The sequence below is a fragment of the Aotus nancymaae genome, unplaced genomic scaffold, assembly GCF_030222135.1.
Source record: "Aotus nancymaae isolate 86718 unplaced genomic scaffold, 86718_ANA_hifiasm-v0.15.2.pri h1tg000040l, whole genome shotgun sequence".
Taxonomy (NCBI): Eukaryota; Metazoa; Chordata; class Mammalia; order Primates; family Aotidae; genus Aotus; species Aotus nancymaae.
In genome coordinates, this window is record NW_026988454.1 from 38,310,439 (window position 1) to 38,332,678 (window position 22,240).

The following is a 22,240-nucleotide window of genomic DNA, read 5'->3' on the forward strand; positions in this document are numbered from 1 at the left end:
TACTGTGCAAGACAAGTTGAAATCAATTCAAGTGATGTTTTACAAATATGACTCAATCTACTAGCAGATCAAAGATAGAATAAAACAAGCTTACTGACTGACTCCGGATTCCGGCCAACTTTCAGCTCACCTGAGTGGTTAGGAGTTTGGAATCTGTCATTGGCTTTTACTTATTGAACCACAGTGCTTTTGGTAATATAAGTGACAGAAAGTAGCCACCTACTTGGATTAGCTCTTGCGTCATTTCACAGAGCCACACCGTGAATGCATTCCTCCTGTACGGTGAAACCTCAGAAGACTACAAACAAAACCCGTGATTTTAAGATGGGTAGACACTGAAACTGTCTGATGTAAATCAGGGGGAAATGTCTTTGTGTTAACTAGCCCGAAAAGCAATGCTGACAAAAATAAATAAGCCCCCTAGCCACTGTTTTTTTGTCAAATTTGGTTGTCATTCATTTTGAAAGCTGGAGGACTCATCTCTTTGTACTGTTTAAACATCATGACAATATCTATCTACTAAATGGGAAAAACATAATTAATTCCTAAGTGCTGCTTCTCATCTCCACGGCATTTTAACCCAGCTTCTAAAAGAATTGCCTATGCAAAAGAGGTACATTGTTTGGCAACTGTTCTGTTTATGATTCTGCAGTTCTGTCCTTTGGGAAATGGTAATGATGATTAATCTAAGTTGAAATATTACCAGTGAAAGGCAAACTAGGCAGCACAGGCAAATGATGGGGGACAGGGAGGTGGGGAGGTGGTGGTGTCAGAAATAAAAACTCCAATATTGGAGACATTGCTCTCATTAAAGGTATACTGGGTTGTCAGACTGGGGTCACATTTGAACATCTAACTTAATCTGATTTAGAAGGGAGTTTCTATGACATCTTGTGTTACTACTATTAGAGTAGAAAAGGGGAAGGGTGAAGAACTCATTCAGACACAGTTGAAGTTAAAATTCTGTCAGATAAAAATGTCATTGTTTTAAAAATAAAAAAAACATAGCCTACAAACAGTCAGACACCAGCATATTTGGTTCAAGTCAGGGAGTTTGCTCTTTAAAAAAAAAAAAAAAAGAGAGAACAAGACGGAACTGAAAGTGTTCTGGGTGATGAGTACTTTCCTAATTATGATGTATCATTTTAACAAAGGCCCTGAAAAGTAGGCATTAGTATACCACTTTACAATGGAAAGAAATGTTCCTCCAGGCCTAATCACTTGCCAAAGGTCATACATAAAATAAGCAATAAAGCTTACTGAATTTCTACTCAGTTTGGCTCCAAAGTTCATATTCTTTCCTTTATACTATATGACTGTTATAGTCTGAAAGTGTTTTATAGTGAGATGGGTAGTTATTTAAATGGAAAGACTTATGTTTCTTCTTACAAATTGTTTACTATTAAGTCAGAAACTAGTTAACAGCTATTGGAAGAAAATATTTTAAAAACCATTTTCCAGATAGGAGTGCCCTGGAATTTATATCTTTTTAGTTTCCCACTCTGTGAGCCATCATGAAAAAGACTTTATTTTCCAATATAACATTTCTCAATATAGGGATCATTTCTGATCACATGTCCTGACAGAATTGTGAAAGAATTGTCAATAATAATAATAAAAAAAAGACAAATTTATTCCTGGTATTTAAAACTGTAAAGGTTTAAGAGGAAAACCTTTCAGAAAACTAGAGCTCCGTTTTTGTCTGCTCTTTGAAGACAGCAAATCCTCAGTACCTTAAAAAATTCACTTTTGGGGTGACTCCTGCACCTTTGCCCAAGGTAAATGTGTGACATTGGAACTGCAGTTCTTGATTTTACCTGAAGATGGCATCCATCCCAAAGCTGTACGTGATTTGTAGGAGGACTCTCTTCAAACTCGCAAGCACTGTCATAAATTCTTTTCTACTGACTGGAAAATGTGTGCCATGTATGGTAAATGATTCTTCTTTAAGTAATAATACATTAATATGTTCTTCAGATGGTTGCAGGTACACCTCATCTTGGGGTGTGCTGATTCTCAAGTTGTTGCCCTAACGGAGAAAAAAAAAAAAAAAGAAAGCGTAAAAGGGTAAAACAGAGAAGAGGGTACAAAAGAGTCAAACATATCTTTATTTGGATCCTCTACCCTCAGTAGACTTTTAAATTTTTAAATTTATGTTTATTATTTGTTTATTGTAATTAGTATTATTTTTGAAGACAGAATCTCGCTTTATCTCCCAGGTTGGACTACAATGGCGCCATCTCAGTTCACTGCAAACTCCGTCTCCCAGGTTCAAGCGATTCTCATGTCTCAGCCTCAATAGTAGCTGGGATTACAGGCGCCTATCACCAAGCCTGGCTAATTTTTTGCATTTTTAGTAGAGACAGGGGTTTCGCTATGCTGGTCAAGCTGGTGTCAAAATCCTGACATCCAGTGATCCATCTGCCTTGGCTTCCCAGAGTGCTAGGATTACAGGTTTGAGCCACTGTGTCCAGTCTCAGTAGACTTTTAATTTAAGGTTGGCTTTCCCTGTCATTCAGGGAATATATTTCTGGTATACATGAAGGGAAGGCAACACAATTTTAATATTAGCCTTAGCCACATGCACTGGGAAGCATGTGCTTCTTGGTTTTGCATGACCTTACTTCCCCATTAACTAAAATAATAGTTACCTGGCAACTCTATATGTGATTACAAACACCTTGAATTGACACAAGTGCCTGAATGTTATATATTTCAAATATATTATTTTATGATGGTTGTGAGTTGTGCGGAACAACAGGGAAAGAAACTTAAATCTGAATTAAGCTATTATTTTAAAGGAACTTTCTCCATGAGGAAAACAAACAATAAAAAAGACTTCGGTCTAATTCTCAAAATAGGATAATGGCATCTAAAGAGCATATTGAACAACCTATGACATTTAGGTAATCTTTCTTGTCTTAGTTCATTCACATGAATAACTAAGACAAATACTACATAATTTGTCTCAACACTTTACATTTGGAGAACTCCTTTCATCTTAAAGGAATTCCAAAGTATACATTTGTTACCATATATATTATAGAGAAAGAGAGAGAGAGAAAGAGAGAGAGAGCAGACTACTTCATCCAATACTGGAAAATGTCCATTTTGAGAAAAGAATTTTTTATTTTGTCATTGATTCACATGCATGAAAGTTTCAAGACAGAAAACAACAGAGCCTGGTGCTAAATTAACATCTACCCATTTGGAATCGTAAACATGCATGCATGTGTGTGCCTCTGAATATGTATGAGTGTTGAGGGGAGGGGATACGTTATTGGAAAGAATGGACATGATAAGAAAGGGTGGCAGAGGGCCTCCAAGGTAGCTGCAGGCTTCGAGGCCTATTGCCCTTCAGATCTTGAAAGCAGTTTCTCCTCCACCTTTTTTATCTAAAACAGGATTTTGAAGTCAAGATTTAACTGTAACTAAATAAACAAATTTCCTGTTTCATTTGGTTTTATCTAATATATGCAAGGAAGTAGACAATAAAATCTGCCTGAAAGCCAGGAGAAATGGACGAAATACAATTATGTAAATTATCATGCACCTAAACACTTTCATAATATTTATATTCTTGGAAACATGGTCATTATGTTTGAAATTTAAATTTCAAGTCTGGCCTAAGTTCTCCTTTATCATTCAAACCCAACAAATATACTCAATCTTCTAGATACGTCTCAGAGTAAAACATAAGAGTGGCATAAAAAACTCCTAAGGTATATTTTTTTAAGTAGTTATGTAAGTCAATTTCAACACAGACAGGTAAAAAATACAGTACTGGTAACCTCAAGTAACATAAGGAAGTAATATGGTTGGACATAAATGATGATTTCAGTACTCTACCTCTAAGATAATCATAAGCTGGAGAACACGTTCTGTATCTTCTTCCTCTTCCTCAAGGTCGTATGATATGGTAAATGTCAACTGTCCTCCTACTGATAGGAGCTACAAGAGAGAAGATGCATAATCATTGCAGGACAGGAGATGGACTGCCAAATCATATTTTACTTATTGTTGTATAATAATTTTATTGTTCTAGAGGGCGGTATTTGCAAGAAGCAGAAATCACTGGAGTACAAAGTGGGAATGATAGACATTTCTTCAGGAGTAACATTTCTGCGAACCTTACCCATCAACTGCAAGCCTGACATAAACATAAATTTATGTCTTATTTTCCAGTATTGCAGGCTTGCTGAAATAGGTTAAGTTCCATGAAGTCAAACACGGACCCTCCTGTCATCTTCCTAGTCTATAGTCTGAGCTTTACAAATCCCAAACAGAGAAAGATCTTTGTCAAAATTGGGAAATTTCTACCCATCCCTGAGGGTCACTCACTTTCTGTGAGTCTGAATTCTTTCAACAAAGACATCCCTCCATTTGACAGGCACTTTACATAGCCCGCATGCTTAGCTGAGAAATGTTATTGGTCAAGGAAAAACAAAGGTTAGCAGTAAATTTTATTTTATATTAAAATTCAATCAAAACAGCCAAAGAAGGTATACTTTCTTCTGCACGATTTAATAGGCTTAGTTTGAATAAATATTATCTCCTTTTATTAAACAAACTTCTTTCCTTCCAACATACTTGCCAAGCCCCATGCAATGTACACTTGAGGTTTACATTTTTTGACATTGACAGTCATCTTGTAGAAATTAAGAAAAATATGGGAAAGCAAGATCATTTATAGGACAGGAATCAAAATTGAAGTTGTGAGTGACAGATTCAATGCAAATGCTACAATCCTTTTTTAAAATTCCACTCCAGCACTGTAAATAGAGACATTCATAAAACAAAGCTGATGATCTATATTCTGCTGTTGGTTCTGTGCTGACACGCGGAGACCTGGCTTCACAGGGTTGGCTTTCTATGGCCTTTCATGCAGACCCTGACCACAAAGCAATTCCTGGCTGGGAGTGCACTGGATGGAAGAGGGGGAACCCTGATTCCTCCGAATTGTTCCAGAGAGAATGGCACATAGCTTGCTATGGCTGATTAAACAGGATTTTAAATTGCAGCTCTGCAATGTCTTCTAAGAGCTCGTTACATGGGGCTCTATAAGGAACTTAAATTCAGAAAACTCTTATTCCCCTCATCCACTGAGAAATGGCCTTATTCTAATGTCATTTCACATATAAAATAATAAATATCTACCTAGACTACAGCACTTGCCATTACTGTAAGTAATGAGGGGTGAACCTATGTAGAAGATTTTGGGTTCTGCTAAGATAAACATTCAAAATTGCACATAACATGCTTCTTCAAATCAGCTACACATTTTCTCAATAAGAGGATTCTAGAAAGGCAGATAGAAAACGTTTTATATATTTTGAAAAGGACTGAACTATTTAGAATTTTCTAAATTAGTAAAAATATTTGGAAGGAGGTTTGGGAAGAACACTGGGACATGGGCCTAAAATGTTACAAAATTTTGAGCTTCCAAATCTATTTTGATTATTTAAAATTTGGATTACATGCTATTTTTTCTTGAATATGGCTTCTCTAAAAAGGAAAGAAAAATATCAACTTAATATATGATATCACCATATATACTCAAGTAAAACACATTTTGAATTAAGGATAATTTTCCACTTTATCAATAAAGAGTCAAAGTGTGTAATTTGAATGTCAAAGCCATTAAGACTATAGATGAAGCAGAAAAAGGTCACCTATGATATTTGATTTATAATAAAATCACATAAAATGTAAACTCGCAGCAGTCCCCAACCTTTTTGGCATCAAGGACTGGTTTCGTGGGAGACAATTTTTCCATGGATGAAGAGGAGGGGTTTTGGGATAAAACTATTCCATATCAGATCATCAAGCATTAGATTCTCATAAGGAGCACGCAACCTAGATCCCTCGCATGTGCAGTTCACAATAAGGCTCATACTCCTATGAGAGTCTGATACCATCGCTGATCTGACAGGAGGTGGAGCTCAGGCAGTAATGCTGACTTCCCTGATGCTCACCTCCTGTTGTGCGGCCCAATTCTTAACAGGCCACAGACCTATATGGCCCAGGGGTTGGGGATCCCTGACATAAAGTAAAATACTATTAGAGAGGAATTAGAGGTAGGAAAGGGGGAAAGAGGAACAAATAAATATGCAGAAAAATAGGGCACCTTATGCAGGTCAGTGATAATATAAAATATGAACTAAAGAATAGAAATAATTTATCCTATTCTGCTAGGGATAATGATAATAGCAATAATAGTAAAACATTGCTTTAGCTCACATTTTATAAAATGTTTTTTTCTAAACTCTTTTGTGTATCTCTGATATTCATATTTGCCATTATTACAACCTATTTTGAATCGCCTGAAAATTGTCATGAGTGACTGTTTTACTTCCATTTAAGTTGTGTGAAACACAGACTATTTAAAAAAATACGCAGGATACTGTTACTAGATATTTTTTTTCCCAAGCCACAAGCACCCATTGACACAATATCAGAATCAATTTATTTTTCATTCACCCTAAAGGTGTATGTTTGTTTTCACATTTATGTAACCAGTTAGTCAAGTACTTAATTCTTTCTTTCTTTATTTTTTGAGATAGAGTATTGTTCTGTTATTCAGGCTAGAATGGAGTCACTTCAACTTCCACCTCCCAGGCACAAGCAGTTCTCATGCCTCAGCTTCCCGAGTATCTGGGACTACAGGTGTGTGCCACCATGCCTGGCAAATTTTTTGTAGAGATGGCGTTTTGCCATGTTGTCCAGGCTGGTCTCGAATTCCTAATCTCAAGCAATCTACTCGCCTACACCTCCCAAATGCTGGGATTACGGGTGTGAGCCACCATGCCCAGGCACTTAAGTAATTCTTAAAAGGATTGTTTAAGATGTCATTCTGCAATTTAGAGGTTGTACTTCTAGGAACATTAACTTATTGTTTTTTATTGCTTTCCTTCTGTTTTTCCTTCAACTCCATAATCTTTCTATAAGCTGTAAGATCAAGCTTTTCCTGGTGTTTCCAGCTAACGTGTCTTCCCCAAAGAGTACATACCATTGTATAAGAGACTTTGCAATGAGTCAGTTATAAGACAACACTTTCTTTTCAGAAAGAGGCTGTTATTCAGGGAAAAAGCCTTGAGAATATTCTGAGTATATGTCGTCCTTTCCTATTGCTTTAGATGAAGAATTCTCTGTCTCTTCTCCATCTGTCCATTCCTCCAAGTTCCAGGTGCTGCCTTTGTTTGGTGCCTCTTTGCCTTTGCTTCTCCACTCTCCTAGAATCCCTTCAGTCTCCCAACTTTTACTCTCTCCTTCAAATCCAGTGTACACAGGGCTGCCAATCTTTATTGGCTCCTCTAACTGTTATCTATGGTTATTTATTAGTTTCACTATCAATGAAAACTGGGACATCAGTTTCTTTACTCCCATACATCTACGTTTTCTAATTTTATCTTCTTCATCCTGTTGACTACATTTAGTACTCCATTAGAAGTGTGTCTTCAAAATTCATTTATATATTCTGTGTGCCAACCACTAATGGCCATTTGACTGAGTTTTATTCTCAATTTTTGTGTGATATATGGTTCTTATGATTCTCGAATCCCTTGTGTTTCATTACACTGAATTTTCCTAGTACTCCTTCCCCTGTCCTAGTCATACTTCTGTCTCACTTATAGACAGATTTTTTTCTTATTCTCCACTCAGTCAGTGATATCTCTAAGACCTTTCTCATTCTCTTTTGATTATCATTTCATATGGATTCCATTCTCATGGATTAAACTGTTATGTTCATAACCGGTCCATCAGTCTCTATCTTCTAGCCTGTCCTGTGTTTCTCTTAATTTTCTCTGGCCTCTATACAAAAGGACCAGAGATGAAGTGACTTTAAAAACAGAAATTTATTTTCTCACAGTACTAGAAGCTACAAGTCCAAGATCAAGGTGTCAACAGAGTTGGTTTCTTTTGAGGCCTCCCACCTTAGCTCATGGATGGCTGTCTTTTCTCTGTGTCTTCACAGGGTCTTCTCTCTGAGTGTGTCTGAGCTCTAATTTCGTCTTGTTATAAGAACACCAGTCATATTGGATCAGGGCCCACCCTAATGACTTCATTTTAACTTAATGAACTCTTGAAAGATCCTGTCCCCAGAGTCATGTTCGAGGTACTGAAGATTAACACTTCAACATATGAATTTTGAGGGAATGCAATCTAGCCCATAACAGTCCTATATTGAATTACTTTCCAATAATGTCTCAAACACTCAACCTACCCTAAGTTAATCTCATCATCTTGATCTTTCCAGGAGTCACACTTGCTCATTTTCTCAACACCCATGATTGGGTCAAGCCAAATGCTTTCTCTCTCTATTTTAAATCAGAAAACTCATAAGTGCATCTGATTTTTTAAACGCTAGTATTTATATCAGATTAGTCCTTCAATCTATTCTCTTGAAATATTTCTAGTCTAACTTTCCATTCCAATGCCATATCACACCAAGTAGGTTCTCATAAAGCATCTGAATTGATCTCTCTGACTTTAGTCTTTTTGACAGGAAAAGTTTAATCAACTATTACATATGTTGAGTGAAGATTCTCCAGTGGTTCGGGATCCCTAATGTCGTTCAAGTTTCTGTGTAGTTTCAGTACCTCTAGGCTCTATCTAGCCCCACGTTCACAAACTGTGTGTACGGGTGCCCCAGGGTGCTGCAGTGAACTCACAAAGGCACCGTGGAATATTATAAACATTTGAAGGAAACACAACACTACTAAATATCTGTTGGGCACTACAAGAACTAATTCAAGGTGGTTCACAAGTTTAATCTTAGAACATGCTATTCCGTTTAAGGATGTTCTCAATATTTTGAGCCACATTTTTGCTTCCTGGTACTTTAAGCCATTTTGCATTTTTATTAAGAAAGATTTTTAGGGAAGACTGTAATTAAAAGCAAGAACTGCACAAAAGCCAATGTGAAAAAGGAAGTACAGGTCGCATTATCCAATCTGATACTCAGATTTGAGAAGGTATAGACTGCCCCAAATGCACCACATCCCATCAGTAAGTAATTCTAGTAATTTATGAAAAAAATTATTATTTTCTGTGCATATTCTTTTTAAACAATTGCTAGGTTTTTAAAACATGAAAATTTATTAAGTTGTTTGGCAATAACTACTTAAACAGAACTGTGACTTATTTCTGTTGGTCAAGGAGGCGCTATGAAAAGAAGATGAATATACTATGAACATTATGAATTGAGAATATTTGGGTGTATCTGATCTAGCCTCTTTTTATATTTATTCGTTCTGTTACCTAGATTTTTAAAAATGAATTTTCCTGCCAGAATTCTCATTCCTATAGCTCTCTGATGATTCAGACTCATCTTTTCTTTGTTCGCTTAGCTGATGTCTCACTAATAAGAACACTAAAGACAAAAAAGGTTTTTGGTGATATTTCCTACGTCTGATGAGGAGTCAGTGGCAACCATGCAAATAGGGGAACTAAAGGATTCCAAACAGGGAGAGCTCTGAATAAAGAAATTCATCCATTAATATTCATTGAAATATTCTGACAAAAATAAGTGGTCTTGGTAAGTTATATGTACTGTATATAACTGTAATTTTCCACGTTTTTTGACTTTGCAGACTCATTTATTAATTTTACGAGTCTTTTATAAAACTGAATATCTTCAAGACTTTCAAGTGAGTTCATTTTGCGGACAATGTTAATTTCTCTGATTTTACAGAGCACTGTGTGTTCAGCCAATAGAACATTTCATTTTCTCTTGCTGTATAGGAACTAAGCTGTCATTGTTCTATTGGCTAGAGAAATATGGTTTTCCACTGGTAGGAGTAATTGCAATTTTAGTTCACTTCGAGGCAATTCTTATACTTACTGGATGGATTAGACTATATTTACTAGAGATGAAAATTATATCTCTTTTCAATACAGAGAGAAAGTGAATTTAGTGAGAGCAGTTCATTCCATTTCGTAAGGGTCTCCAAAGGCTTGGCCTTTTCCCTCTTTCTCCATATCTACTAAGGGAAATTCTCTTCAGGGAGATTCAGATGTGAAATTGAGAAGGCACTGCAGGAAAAATGCACCTCCATTCCCAAGATGGTTCTGGGCTAAGCCATTCACTTTCCTGTTCTTCAGCTTCACTGCATTAAGAAAAGAACAACACAAGTAGCTCTTTCCCATGAGTTCCTGTTTTAATTCTACCTTTGGGGGAAAAAACCCAGCTTGTTTGCAAACAGTATTCTAGTTACAATGCAACATATAACCTAATGTCACACATAACAATATAGTGTGCATGGTGCACATTGCTTTAAAGATTTAATGAGGCAGGAAGTTTTCCCACATGACTGGAAAAGGTTACAAGGTAATTGATAAAACTCAGCTTCATTAAAGAATTTAGTAGTAGGCTACTTGTGGTCTGGCCTCTCTTTTTCTCTCAGTCTCAAGAACTATGAATTGAGGAATGAAGAAGGAGATAACCGATTGAGGACAATGTATCTGGAGAGGAAATCCTTTTCATAAAATAAGCCTGGAACATTTGGTTCTCTGATGTCAGCTTATCATCACTGTTATTTCACTAAATGGGGTGTAAAACCTAATATTTGCTTTTGCTTACCAGAGCAAATATTTCAGGAGGGATACACAAAAATTAAATGAGAAAAAGGCTTTGTAATACTGAGCAGGATAAATTAAACATATCTGTCAATTTCCATTTAGGATCACAAACAGGGCAAGCGATTCATCTTCTTAGATTCCAAAGCCCTAGAGCCTTAAACTCTATAAAGGTATCCCTCCCATAAAAGTGTTTATTAATGCATCTATTCGTAGAGCTCTCTTTTATCACAGAAACAATGTTTCACTTCAAGGTTTTGTTATTTCCTTCATTGTATTTATAAATTTTATATAAGAACAGGTTTCTCCTCTTTAAAAGCTCGATAATTGTTAGAACAGAATGTAAACGAGAGGATTGTAGAATTAGAGACCAGGCAGAATTTACATGGGAGATTTTAAAGTTACATCATCCTTCATGCATAGAAAATGGACTCGAGTTGCAGGTGTCAAACAGAGACAACACATCCTAGAAATGTTGTTCTAGAAGGCAGGAAACTGAGGTATGCAGTCCAGGCTATACAAATTAAACATCAAGAAAATATCCAGCCTGCCTGTATTCATTTCTCTCTTTCTCCTTTTTGTCCTTCCTGCCTGCTTTTCCTTCCCTATTTTATTTTTCCTGTTACCCAGCTTCTCCTTAGCTTTCTTCTTCTTCTCCTTCTCTTCTTCCTTCTTCCTCTTTTCTTTTCCTTCTTGTAGCCATTAGACCATTTTGATAGCATTTCTTTTCACAATAACTATGTCTTTTTCACATGTGCAATAATTAGAACTGGCTGGGAAAGGCCTGAATTTGGAATTTTTTTTTTTAGACGTGACCTCTACATTCAGTCTAACCTGATAAAATAATTTTGCCGGCTGGGCGCAATGGCTCATGCCTATAATCCCAGCACTTTGGGAGGCTGAGGCGGGTGGATCACAAGGTCAAGAGATCGAGACCATCCTGGTCAACATGGTGAAACCCTATCTCTACTAAAAAAAAAAAAAATACAAAAATTAGCTGGGCATGGTGGCATGCACCTGTAGTCTCAGCTACTCAGGAGGCTGAGGCAGGAGAATTGCTTGAACCCAGGTGGTAGAGGTTGCAGTGAGCCAAGATCACGCCATTGCACTCTAGCCTGGGTAACAAGAGTGAAACTCCATCTCAATAAAAAAAAATAGTAATAATAATTTTGCATTCCTCTGTATTGGGTGACCTAAGTTGCAGAAGTATAAAGAGTAGTGATGAAAAGTATGAATGTGACGAGGTCAAGGACATAGTTCTGGGACAGACCACTAGAGATACTGCCTCAAGTGTAACTAACACTGGTTGTTTATCAGTGACCTCGAAGCTCAGCCCTTCAACTGCCCACAAAACTACTCACTCATATTTTTTCTTCCCACATTTCATATAACTCCACATTCTCATAAACTACAGCCTAGTCAATATTTATTTACAAGGTTTCTTATTGTTAAGACCAAGAGATAGTCATTATAGTGTTTTGATTGTCAGGGGGGAAAAGAATAATTGTGAAAGACACATAGAGAGGAATGAGAGGACAACATGAATTTCTCATACAAATTTTTGTTGAAATGTTTATTCACTTGAATAACACTGACCTATCTTGAGCATATGTTTTGTCTGCTGTGTAACAAAGTAAGGCCCAATTATACTTTCCATATACTCAGTTATAACTCAAAGTAAATAGAATTTGAAGAGTTTGATTAGGTAAAAATGCTTTTGGCTACAATTGAAAACCAGATAATTAGGAGTTCTTATATAACAAGAAGTCCAACAAAATGTAGTAGGCAGAAAAAATTGTAAAACAAATGGATTAGCTTTTTTTTTTCTTTTCTTATTTCATGTATCTTTCCCCAACACTTAGATCCATTTGGGCACACTTGAAAATATGAACCTCCTATGAATAGATTTGCTAAACATCAATAGAAGAAGATGATGTACTTAGTAAGACAACATTCCATATAGGAAATGAGTATTTCATGTTTCCTTGAAGTTTTCTGACTTAAGAGTACCACTTGTTACTTTGTGACATACACTGATCAGTTCTTGAGTTGAAATAGTACAATCTCAACAGATGCGAGTAAATGGCAGTGGCCAAATTCTCTGAAGTGCTTTGTGCTATAAGGCCCCGACTCAAAAACAGGGTCTTTGCAACAGCTGTTTGTTTTCCATTTACTAACTTATGTTTAGATGAAACATTCCATTAGTACTCTTACTATGGGCTAAGTTAATTTATGTGTAAATATTCAGTGCAAAAAATACATGTTATCCATAATTAAACATTGATCTAATCAAATAAATCATATTATATGGTTTTATATATATTAATACATAGATTTTTTTATTGACTAGGGTTCAAAATTTTTTCAAGGTCTCTGCCAAGGAAACTAAAAGCCACACACTCATGATATACAACATTGATGCTGATTAAAATAACAGAACACATTTGAATCCAAGTTCCTTTAAGCTAAAGAGAAACAGACTTACTATTGTCACATAAATGACAAATGAATAAAAAGAAAATGTATAATCCTTGTGGAAAATTTATGGGAATGCTGTAAAAACGAGATATCAACAATGCAATTTTCTTTTTAAATGAGAATTGTAGTTAACCTTTCACTTACTGCTTAAGGACTTTGTCTTTAAGGATATTCATCACGTTGGATTGTAGATGGCTATAGTACGGCCTTTACTACTTCTGTTGTCAAGGGAGGAATAATAGAAAGCATGGAAAACAGAGTTCTCATCTTGCCTTGTAGGCAATCCTCATTGTTTACTTATGCTTTCCACAACTTCGGATATGGCCTAAAGTGTTAAATATGAGTTGAATTAGTTTCAGTTTCCATTATTCAGATGGAGGGCATTCTGAAATAGCAGCTAACTTATTTTCCACAAAAGCAGAAGGCAGAACACCAACCTTGGAATACTATTTTGATGTGATGCTAAATGGTATTGATCTACCATTATTCCCTTTTCACCCTTCCCTCATTCGTGAACTCTGCAAGTGATTCTTTACTACAGCAGTAGAAACTGGTTGTCAATTTGAGAAGATAAGAATCCCAAAGGTGCAATGGATACTAAGTCACACTCCAGAGGAGAATCAACAGAGTAATAAAATACATTTTAAGCGTCTTCTTCGAAAATAAACAGGTAAAGGGTTGTGTTAGTTGTTTGACATGTCTATTAATATTGGAGTCATGTATAAATCACACAAACATTAAGCTCATTTCTGGAGATTTTCCAGAGCTGGTTTTGGATTCTGATTCTGCCTTTAAGCACTATAAGGCCCTTGGGAAAGCTATTTATGCTTTCAGAGCATCAGTGAATTTTCATTAAAATGAGATGAATTACACTAACCTCAGAAGTTTGTTCCTGGGATGAAATAAGAAAATAAACATAAAACTCCTCACTTGATACCTAGCTACATAACATGTATTCAATAAATGTTGTCAGTCATAATTTTTTAATAAGTATAGTTTTCAAAATTAAAATACTGTAAGCATTTCATACTAAAAACCTAATGGTTTATTTCATAATTCTAAATGCACTTTAAAATCCCAGAATTTGGGGGAGAGATCATAGTGATGGCCCAATTCAGATTTTATTCACGTCTTTATGTTTCCCTATGGAACTTTGCTTAAGCATCTTATAGATAGTAGATCTTGCATAAGTACCTGCTGAATTTTAATCACATTCAACACCATATATCACTTCAATGTATTATACATAGAGAAGGCATAAAAAACTGGGATAAATTTGTACTACCCCACGAGATACCTTGTCACCATTAAAATATGTCTTTATTGGTTTCTCTGTTCTTAGCTTTATCAGTCCTAAAAATAGGCTAAAGGAGATGTGTCTATTTGAGCTTTTCAGTGATTTGAGCTTACTTATAAAAAGCTTACTGTACTGCAGACTGGTGAACCACAAATGCATTTGTTTTAAAATAAGGAAGCTTTAGGAAGTTTGGGAAGTTTGATCTGCAGTTAAAGTAGAAAAATCAATATTTAAGTCACTTAGACATTTACACACATAAATCAACTATATGGCATTACTTTTGCCAGCTTCTGTATATTAGGATAATAGTGTAAATTCTATCACCTAGTAATATACATTTTATAAGTCATAAACGCATTTTCAATATGTTATATCGGCAAACAACATACTCTCTGTATTAAGACACATAGGGTACAGATTAAAGGAAGTGGCAATCCAGCAGCAGGCATAGCTAGACAGAGCACATTCAGAGCACAGTGATCAATTGATGACACCACCATTTAAGAGAGTAGTTGACAAATTAGAGTTCATCCATAGAAGTGTGACCAGGATGTTGATGGCTCTAACAGCTGAACAAAAGGTTTGGAGAGGTAATGGGAGTATTTAACTTTAACAAGAGAAGACTTAGGAAAAACATGATTGTTTTCTTGGAAAACAATAGGCCTTCAGCTGAAGGCCTATCAAGTGTACGAGAAAAAAACCTCACTGTATAGTGCAGAAATAGAACCTATATAAGAAAGTGTTGGAGAATATGATGGTTAATACTGAGTGTCAACTTGATTGGATTGAAGGATGCAATGTATTGTACCTGGGTGTGTCTGTGAGGGTACTGCCAAAGGATATTAACATTTGAGTCACTGGACCAGCAGAGGCAGACCCATCCTCATTCTGAGTGGGCACCATCTAATCAGCTGCCAGCTTGGCTAGGATAAAGCAGGCAGAAGAACATGGAACGTCTAGACTTGCTCAGTCTTCTAGTCTTCATCTTTCTCCTATGCCAGATGCTTCCTTCCCCCAAACATCAGATTCCAAGTTTTTCAGCTCTTGGACTCTTGCACTTACACCAGTAATTTGCCAGGGCCTCTCAGGCCTTTGGCCACAGACTGAAGGCTGCGCTGCTGGCTTCTCTACTTTTGAGGTTCTGGGAATTGAACTGGCTTCCTTGCTCCTGAGTCTGCAGATGGCCTGTTATGGGACTTCACCTTGTGGTTATGTGAGTCAATTCTCCTAACAAATGCCCCTTCATATATACATCAATCCTATTAGTTCTGTTCCTTCAGAGAACCCTGACTAATACAGAGGAGGAGGCATTTTTTAAATCCTGTGTAAGAATTAACTTCTAGAATCTGGAACTAGAGCTAGACGCAGTGGCAAGCAACTGTAATTCCAGATACTTGAGAGACTGAGACAGGAAGATTGCTTGAGCCCAGGGGTTTGAGACCAGCTTGGACAAGGCAAAACCTCATCTAAAGTAAATAAATAGAGATTTACTATTTCATTTAAATTTAATCACCACCAGGCCTGCTTTACAAAAGCTTCTGAAAGAAGCACTACAAACAGAAAGGAACAACTAGTATCAGTCATCCCAAAAACTTACGAAAATGTAAAGAGTATCTCTATAATGAAGAATCTACATCAACTAATGGGAAAAATAGCCAGCTAGCATTAAATGACAATATTGAACTCACAAATATTAATATTAATTCTAAATTTAAATGGATTAAATGTCCCAATCAAAGACACAGACAGGTAAATTGAATAAAAAGTCAAAACCTATTGGTACGTTGTATCCAGATCTATTTCACAAGCAACAACATACAAAGACTCAACACAAAGGGATGGAGGAAGATTCACCAATTAAATGGAGAGAAAAAAAAAACAAAAAACAAAAAACCAGGAGTTGTAACTTTCGTCTCTCACAAAATAGACTTTAATAGTAACAAAGACTAAAAGAAACAAAGAAGGACATTACATAATGGTAAAAGGATCAATGCAACAACAGGAGTTAATGATTATAAATATATATGCACCCAATACAGGAGCACCCAGATACATAAGACAAGTTCTTAATGACTTATAAAGAGACCTGGACTCCCGCACAATAATAGCGGGAGATTTTGACACCACATTGTTAATATTCGACGGATCAACGACATAGAAAATTAATAGGGACATGTATGATTTGAACTTAGACCTGGAATAAGTAAACTTAGTGAATATTTATAGAATTCTCCACTCCAGGTCCACAGAACATACATTTTTCTCAGTATCATATTACACCTATTTTGAAAGTGACTACATAATTGGAAGTAAATCTCTCTTCATCATTTGCATAGCATTTCACAGACTTAAATGAAATATTGGTTGGCTGTTTGTTTGTTATTTTCTTCCCTTATTCCTTCCTGTCTCTGTTGTTAAGCACAATTATCGGCATAAAAGAAGTTTTTAATACCTATTTTTAGATTGCATTCCAGCCCAGGCAATAGAGCAAGAATCCTGTTCTCTCTCCCCCTTTTTCTTTCTCTTTCTTTCTTTCTCTCATAAAATAAAATAAAATAAAATAAAATAAATAAATAAATAAATAAATAAATAAATAAAATAATATCTAGAGCTGTGGAAAATGGAGTGTGCTACTTTGTAGCGTATCCATTTCTCTGAAGATCTATGAGTAGAGGTCCACTTGTCTGGGACGACAGAAAAGAAATTCCTGTATCTGCTGAGACATTAGACTAGATCTGATCTCACTGGGAAACTTGCAATTCCACCATGCCAGTTTATTAACAGTGGATTATTCAAATATTAAAGTTAGTCCATTGCAATTTCTATTGTAGGGTACTAGAATAGCAATTAGCTTTATCCACCTGCTCTCTGCTCTGCAATTTTAGGGCTTAAGTTTATATAGGTAGGGTACAGCAACACATTTCATTAGGAGAAAACTCCTTATACAGATAGTATTAGGAAGATAGTGTAGTATAGTAGTGGAAAAGAGTACAGTTCTAGAACTGGACTACCTGGGGTAAAACACTCAGCACTGCCACTTTTTAGCTCTGTGTGACAGGAGTGAATTACTTAGTCTCTTTTTGTGTCAAGTCTCCATCAGGGAAATGGAAACAATACAACAGTAACTACCTCATAGGGTTGTTGTGATGATGCAATTGAATAATCCAGAATAGTGTTTGACGTTTTGTAAATGTAAATAAGTTAGCAGTTATCATTGTTCTTGTTATTGTTGCCATCATGTAAAACAATCTCCAAAATATTGTAACTACCCAGAGCAAGATTCCCTGAATACTATACCATTGCAACAAATCAGTATGATCTGAATTTTTAAGATTTGAAAACAAAAACATCTGGCACATTATTTTAGCAATCTACAGGTAATATAAAAAGCGGTAGATCTCAAAAAATAAGGAGACCCAATATCTGAACCATATATAATCAAAGCTAACATTTTCATGGAACTTTAGAATTTTGAAAGCACTCTTCATCCTCATTTAATCATTATTATTAATAATTGTATCATTATTATTATTCTCTCGTATAGATGGAGCAATCGTGGCTCTAAGAGGTTAAATTGTTCAAGCTCACACTACTTGGTGATACTATAGTGCATCCTTCACTTACATTTACCTTTTAAACACTTCTCAAGACACTCAAGACAAGCTCTTACACTTGCACTCTCTCTCTCACACACACACACACGTACATTCTCAGTGATGTCATGTGACTAGACTATAATGCAAAGGTACGTGTTTAAGAATGAGACCTACCCACTCTCTAATCGCAGTCTATATATTTATTGTGTGATTTTTGGGAAAATTAATTTAACTCTGAATGATGTTATGCTATGTCTAAAAGGGCATGACAATACCTACCTTGAAAGGTTTCAAAAAGGAATTCATAAAAGGAACACAGAACCCATTCTTCATATTTTACAGTACCAGGCAGATAGAATTTATTTGAACATTATCTCTTTTCCCTCCTGATTATTCTTGGGATTCAGTAAGTTCAAAATAGATTTTTGAATTAGATTTTAAATGCTCGTGTAAAAAAAAAATGCTATTGTCTCTTAAACATTAAGATATATCACTTTTAGTAACAATATGAGTAAAATAGCATAAAACATTGCTAAAATGTCATTTTTCTATTTTTTTTTTTTTTTTTTGAGATAGAGTCTCACTTTGTCGCCCAGGCTGGAGTGCAATGGTGTCATCTTGGGTCACTGTAACCTTCGCCTCCCAGTTTCAAGCAATTAAGCAATTCTCATGCCTGAGCCTCCCAAGTAGCTGAGATTATAGGCATGCGCCACCATGACTGGCTAATTTTTTTTTTTTTTTGTATTTTTAGTAAACATGGAGTTTCACCATGTTGGCCAGGCTGGTCTCAAATTCATGGCCTCAAGGGATTTGCCTGCCTTGGTCTCCCAAAGTGCTGGGATTATAGCCGTGAGCCACCACACCCGGCCCAAAATGTCATTTTTTACCCATTGGATTGCCAAAGACCCAAAACTTTGATAACATACTCTATTAGAAAGGATTTAGGGAAACAAGTACTCTCATGCATTGGTGGCAGCATGTCTAAAATATATGGGTCCAATTTGGCAATATCAGTTCAAATTATAAATGCATATATACTTTGCCATAGCAGTTTCACCTTCAGAGATTTATCCAACAGTTATAAGGGTGCATGTGAGAAGCGGCTGGACACATGGATATTCACTGAAACAATGTTTGTAGTAAAAAATATTGAAAATATCCCTATGACCGTCAGTAGGTATTGCTAATAAACATTAAAATGATGATGGAAATGACTGCTAACACTGAATTATGCTTAGTAAGTGCTAAGGACTCTGCAATGTGCCTTTGAACGTAGTCATTCATTAAATTCTCAAAACAACACATACAACCATATGTGGTAAGAATCTTATTATTATTATTGCATTCACTTTAAAGATGAGGGAACTGAAGCATTGAGTAGTTACTTAACTTGTTCAAGGTTACCAAGATGGCAGGTGGTAAAAGCAGGATTTGAAGCTTCACAATCTAGTACTAGAGTCAATGTTTAATCTCTATGCTAATTACTGAACAAATCTGAGTGTATCCTTTCAATGGAATACACATAGATACATATATTACATATACATATAAGGAAGAAACTATCCAATATGGAATTAATTTCAAATTATATTACATAAAAATTATACTTTGCTTTTATAACATGTATAGCATGTTTCCACTTGTATAAAATGAGGAAAAATACTTACATGTGTGTGTATATATGAGTGTTCATTTACATACATACATATTATATATCTATACATATGAGTATGTATTAATCTATTAAATATTATACATATACATATGAGTATATATTAATTACATATTATATACATATAAGTATATATTAATCTATTAAAACATGGAAGTATAGAAATAGTGACAAAAGAGTTAAGTCCAAAATACATGCTACTTACTATTTCAATGTTATTTATTCTTAAATTAATTGTCAAATGAAATGACTCATATAGAAAATATCAGCATTGCTACCTGGAATAACTGAATGAGGTGAAGTATTTGAGACTTTAGAACCAGCAAAATGAAACTTATAAGCAAGCAAAAAGTGTGTTTTATAAAGAGTGCTCTTAAAATTTATTCAGATATTCAGAGGCTTTTTTTTTTTTTTTTTTTTTTTTGAGACGGAGTTTCGCTCGTTACCCAGGCTGGAGTGCAATGGCGCGATCTCGGCTCACCGCAACCTCCGCCTCCTGGGTTCAGGCAATTCTCCTGCCTCAGCCTCCTGAGTAGCTGGGATTACAGGCACGCACCACCGTGCCCAGCTAATTTTTTGTATGTTTAGTAGAGACGGGGTTTCACCATGTTGACCAGGATGGTCTCGATCTTTTGACCTCGTGATCCACCCGCCTCGGCCTCCCAAAGTACAGAGGTTTTTATAGAAGAGTGACAATGAGGAAAATAAGGGAAGGGAGTCCCGAGTGTTAGCCAGCACTGCTCAAACCAGATGCTTCTTTTTAAAAATATTTGTTTCTTAAGAACAAAATGAAAAACATAATATAGAAAGTGGAAGTGAAAAAAGCTGAGATTATGTCTCAGTTGAGTATTTCACAGAAATATAACTTTGGACAAATTACTTAGCTTGGTGAACATTGAAAGCATCATCTCTACTGTGCAAATTTCAACAATTTTCTTGCTCATCTTACTGTGTTATAATATTTTGAGATTCATATGAAGTAATGTTTAACACATTTTGGAGGCTATACATATATACACTTTTATAATTGACACATTTAGTTCTAAAATTCCCTGACTTAAATGATAATAAAAATCAGATACCTATCAGATCATACAGCTTCATTGAAGTGTTCAATATTTATTGTTTAATAGGGAAATTCTCTAACATGTGAACTTACTTTCAAGTAAATACATTACACAGTATTTTAGATTTGTCTTCAATTTATTTCTTTTTATTTTGAGTAGATAAATCATTAGAATAAAATAGCCTTGGCAGAGTCTGCGCATTTCATAACACATATAAGTAGGTCAGACTACAGCCTTTTTAACTCAAAAGAAGGAGGAGGAGAAGAAGAAGGAAAAGAAAACAATGGCTAAAGTTTCCAAATAAAGCTGAGCATTTTTTATAAGCTACATGAGAAAGCCAGTGATTTTTCTACTAAGTTCCCCAATTCCCATAAACTATAGGTATGCTTTTAGAATAGAGGGAGTACAAACTGTTCTTTACTATTTTCTAAGAAAACAGAGCTCCTGCCATACAAACGCAGAGAGACCCTCAGGACATCCCAAAGTTGCGGCTAAGAGTTCAAAGTGGGCCATGAAAGCTGTCCTATCAATCACAACATAAAACACACACTTTCTCACACTCACAGGGGTGCAAATATTTATGCAGCTTTGGACACTTATTTTCTTCATGGACTTTCACATCAGAGGAGCAATTGTATATTTCTTGCAGGGGACAACCTTTATGTATTTTCTGAACTTTAACATATTGCATTGGATTTTGTAGTATGTACTTTATTTTATATAATTTTTTTTGAAGATCTTAAATTTCTGTTGTTTCTCTCTTTCTTCTCAATCTTAACATCCCTCCCACACAGACCAGCTGTTTCTGTATTTAAAAGAATCCTGCATCTCAAGGTCATAGTCAAAAGATTTTATGTATCATTAATTTTCAGGCTCCTCATCAATTTTTCTCTTTGAGCTACCATTTAGATCTTGGTAAGTGAAAATACATGAGACTTGTGTTATTAGTTAAAACAGAGGCTATCCCTGGCTACTAATGCCTAACATAAAACACTTCCAATTTAATATATAATGCCCCAGGTACTTGTGTGGAAATGGCAACAGCAAAGGTTTCCCTAATTCAAAGATACATAAGCTTTCCGGTTCATTTAACAGAAATGCCCCCTCCCACTGAGGGAGAAGAAGGAAAACACCTCCTTTCCTTAACCCATATATCCCAACTGCTAAGACATAAAAATACTGATTTTTAACTGTCTCCTAAACTTCACCTACTTGTAATTGTTTGAAGTGATCATTTTTCTTTTAAAACATCAATAATTTCTTTGAAATTCACTAAAAGTGAACTATAAAGAAAGCCTATAAGTACCACCATCTGATCTTTGGTAGACAAGTATTCAGTGATGAATAAGCAGTAGTTTGATAAATGAATGACCTTTTATTACTTCAGAATCTGTAGCTTAAATTCTGAAAGTAATCATGTATTAAGAAGTCGCCTGAAATTCTTATTGATTACATTGATTTCCTCAGCTGTCAAAGTATTTTAGATATTTTAAAACCCCAAATCACTCATTTTATTTTAAGAAAAAATGGTCCTAGGAAAGATATACAATAT

At 35.6% G+C, this 22,240-nt stretch overlaps 1 protein-coding gene across 1 annotated transcript in view; it reads right to left on the minus strand.

The window, feature by feature from the left end:
* The window catches only part of LAMA2 (laminin subunit alpha 2), an 886,276-nt gene that overhangs the window by 271,660 nt on the left and 592,376 nt on the right, over window positions 1–22,240 (minus strand). Inside the window, exons 13-14 of the mRNA XM_064360706.1 lie at window positions 3,850–3,951; window positions 1,818–2,029 (exon numbers count right to left, since the gene is read on the minus strand). Coding sequence (XP_064216776.1) covers window positions 1,818–2,029; window positions 3,850–3,951 — 314 coding nt within the window. The remainder of the gene's footprint in view (window positions 1–1,817; window positions 2,030–3,849; window positions 3,952–22,240) is intronic.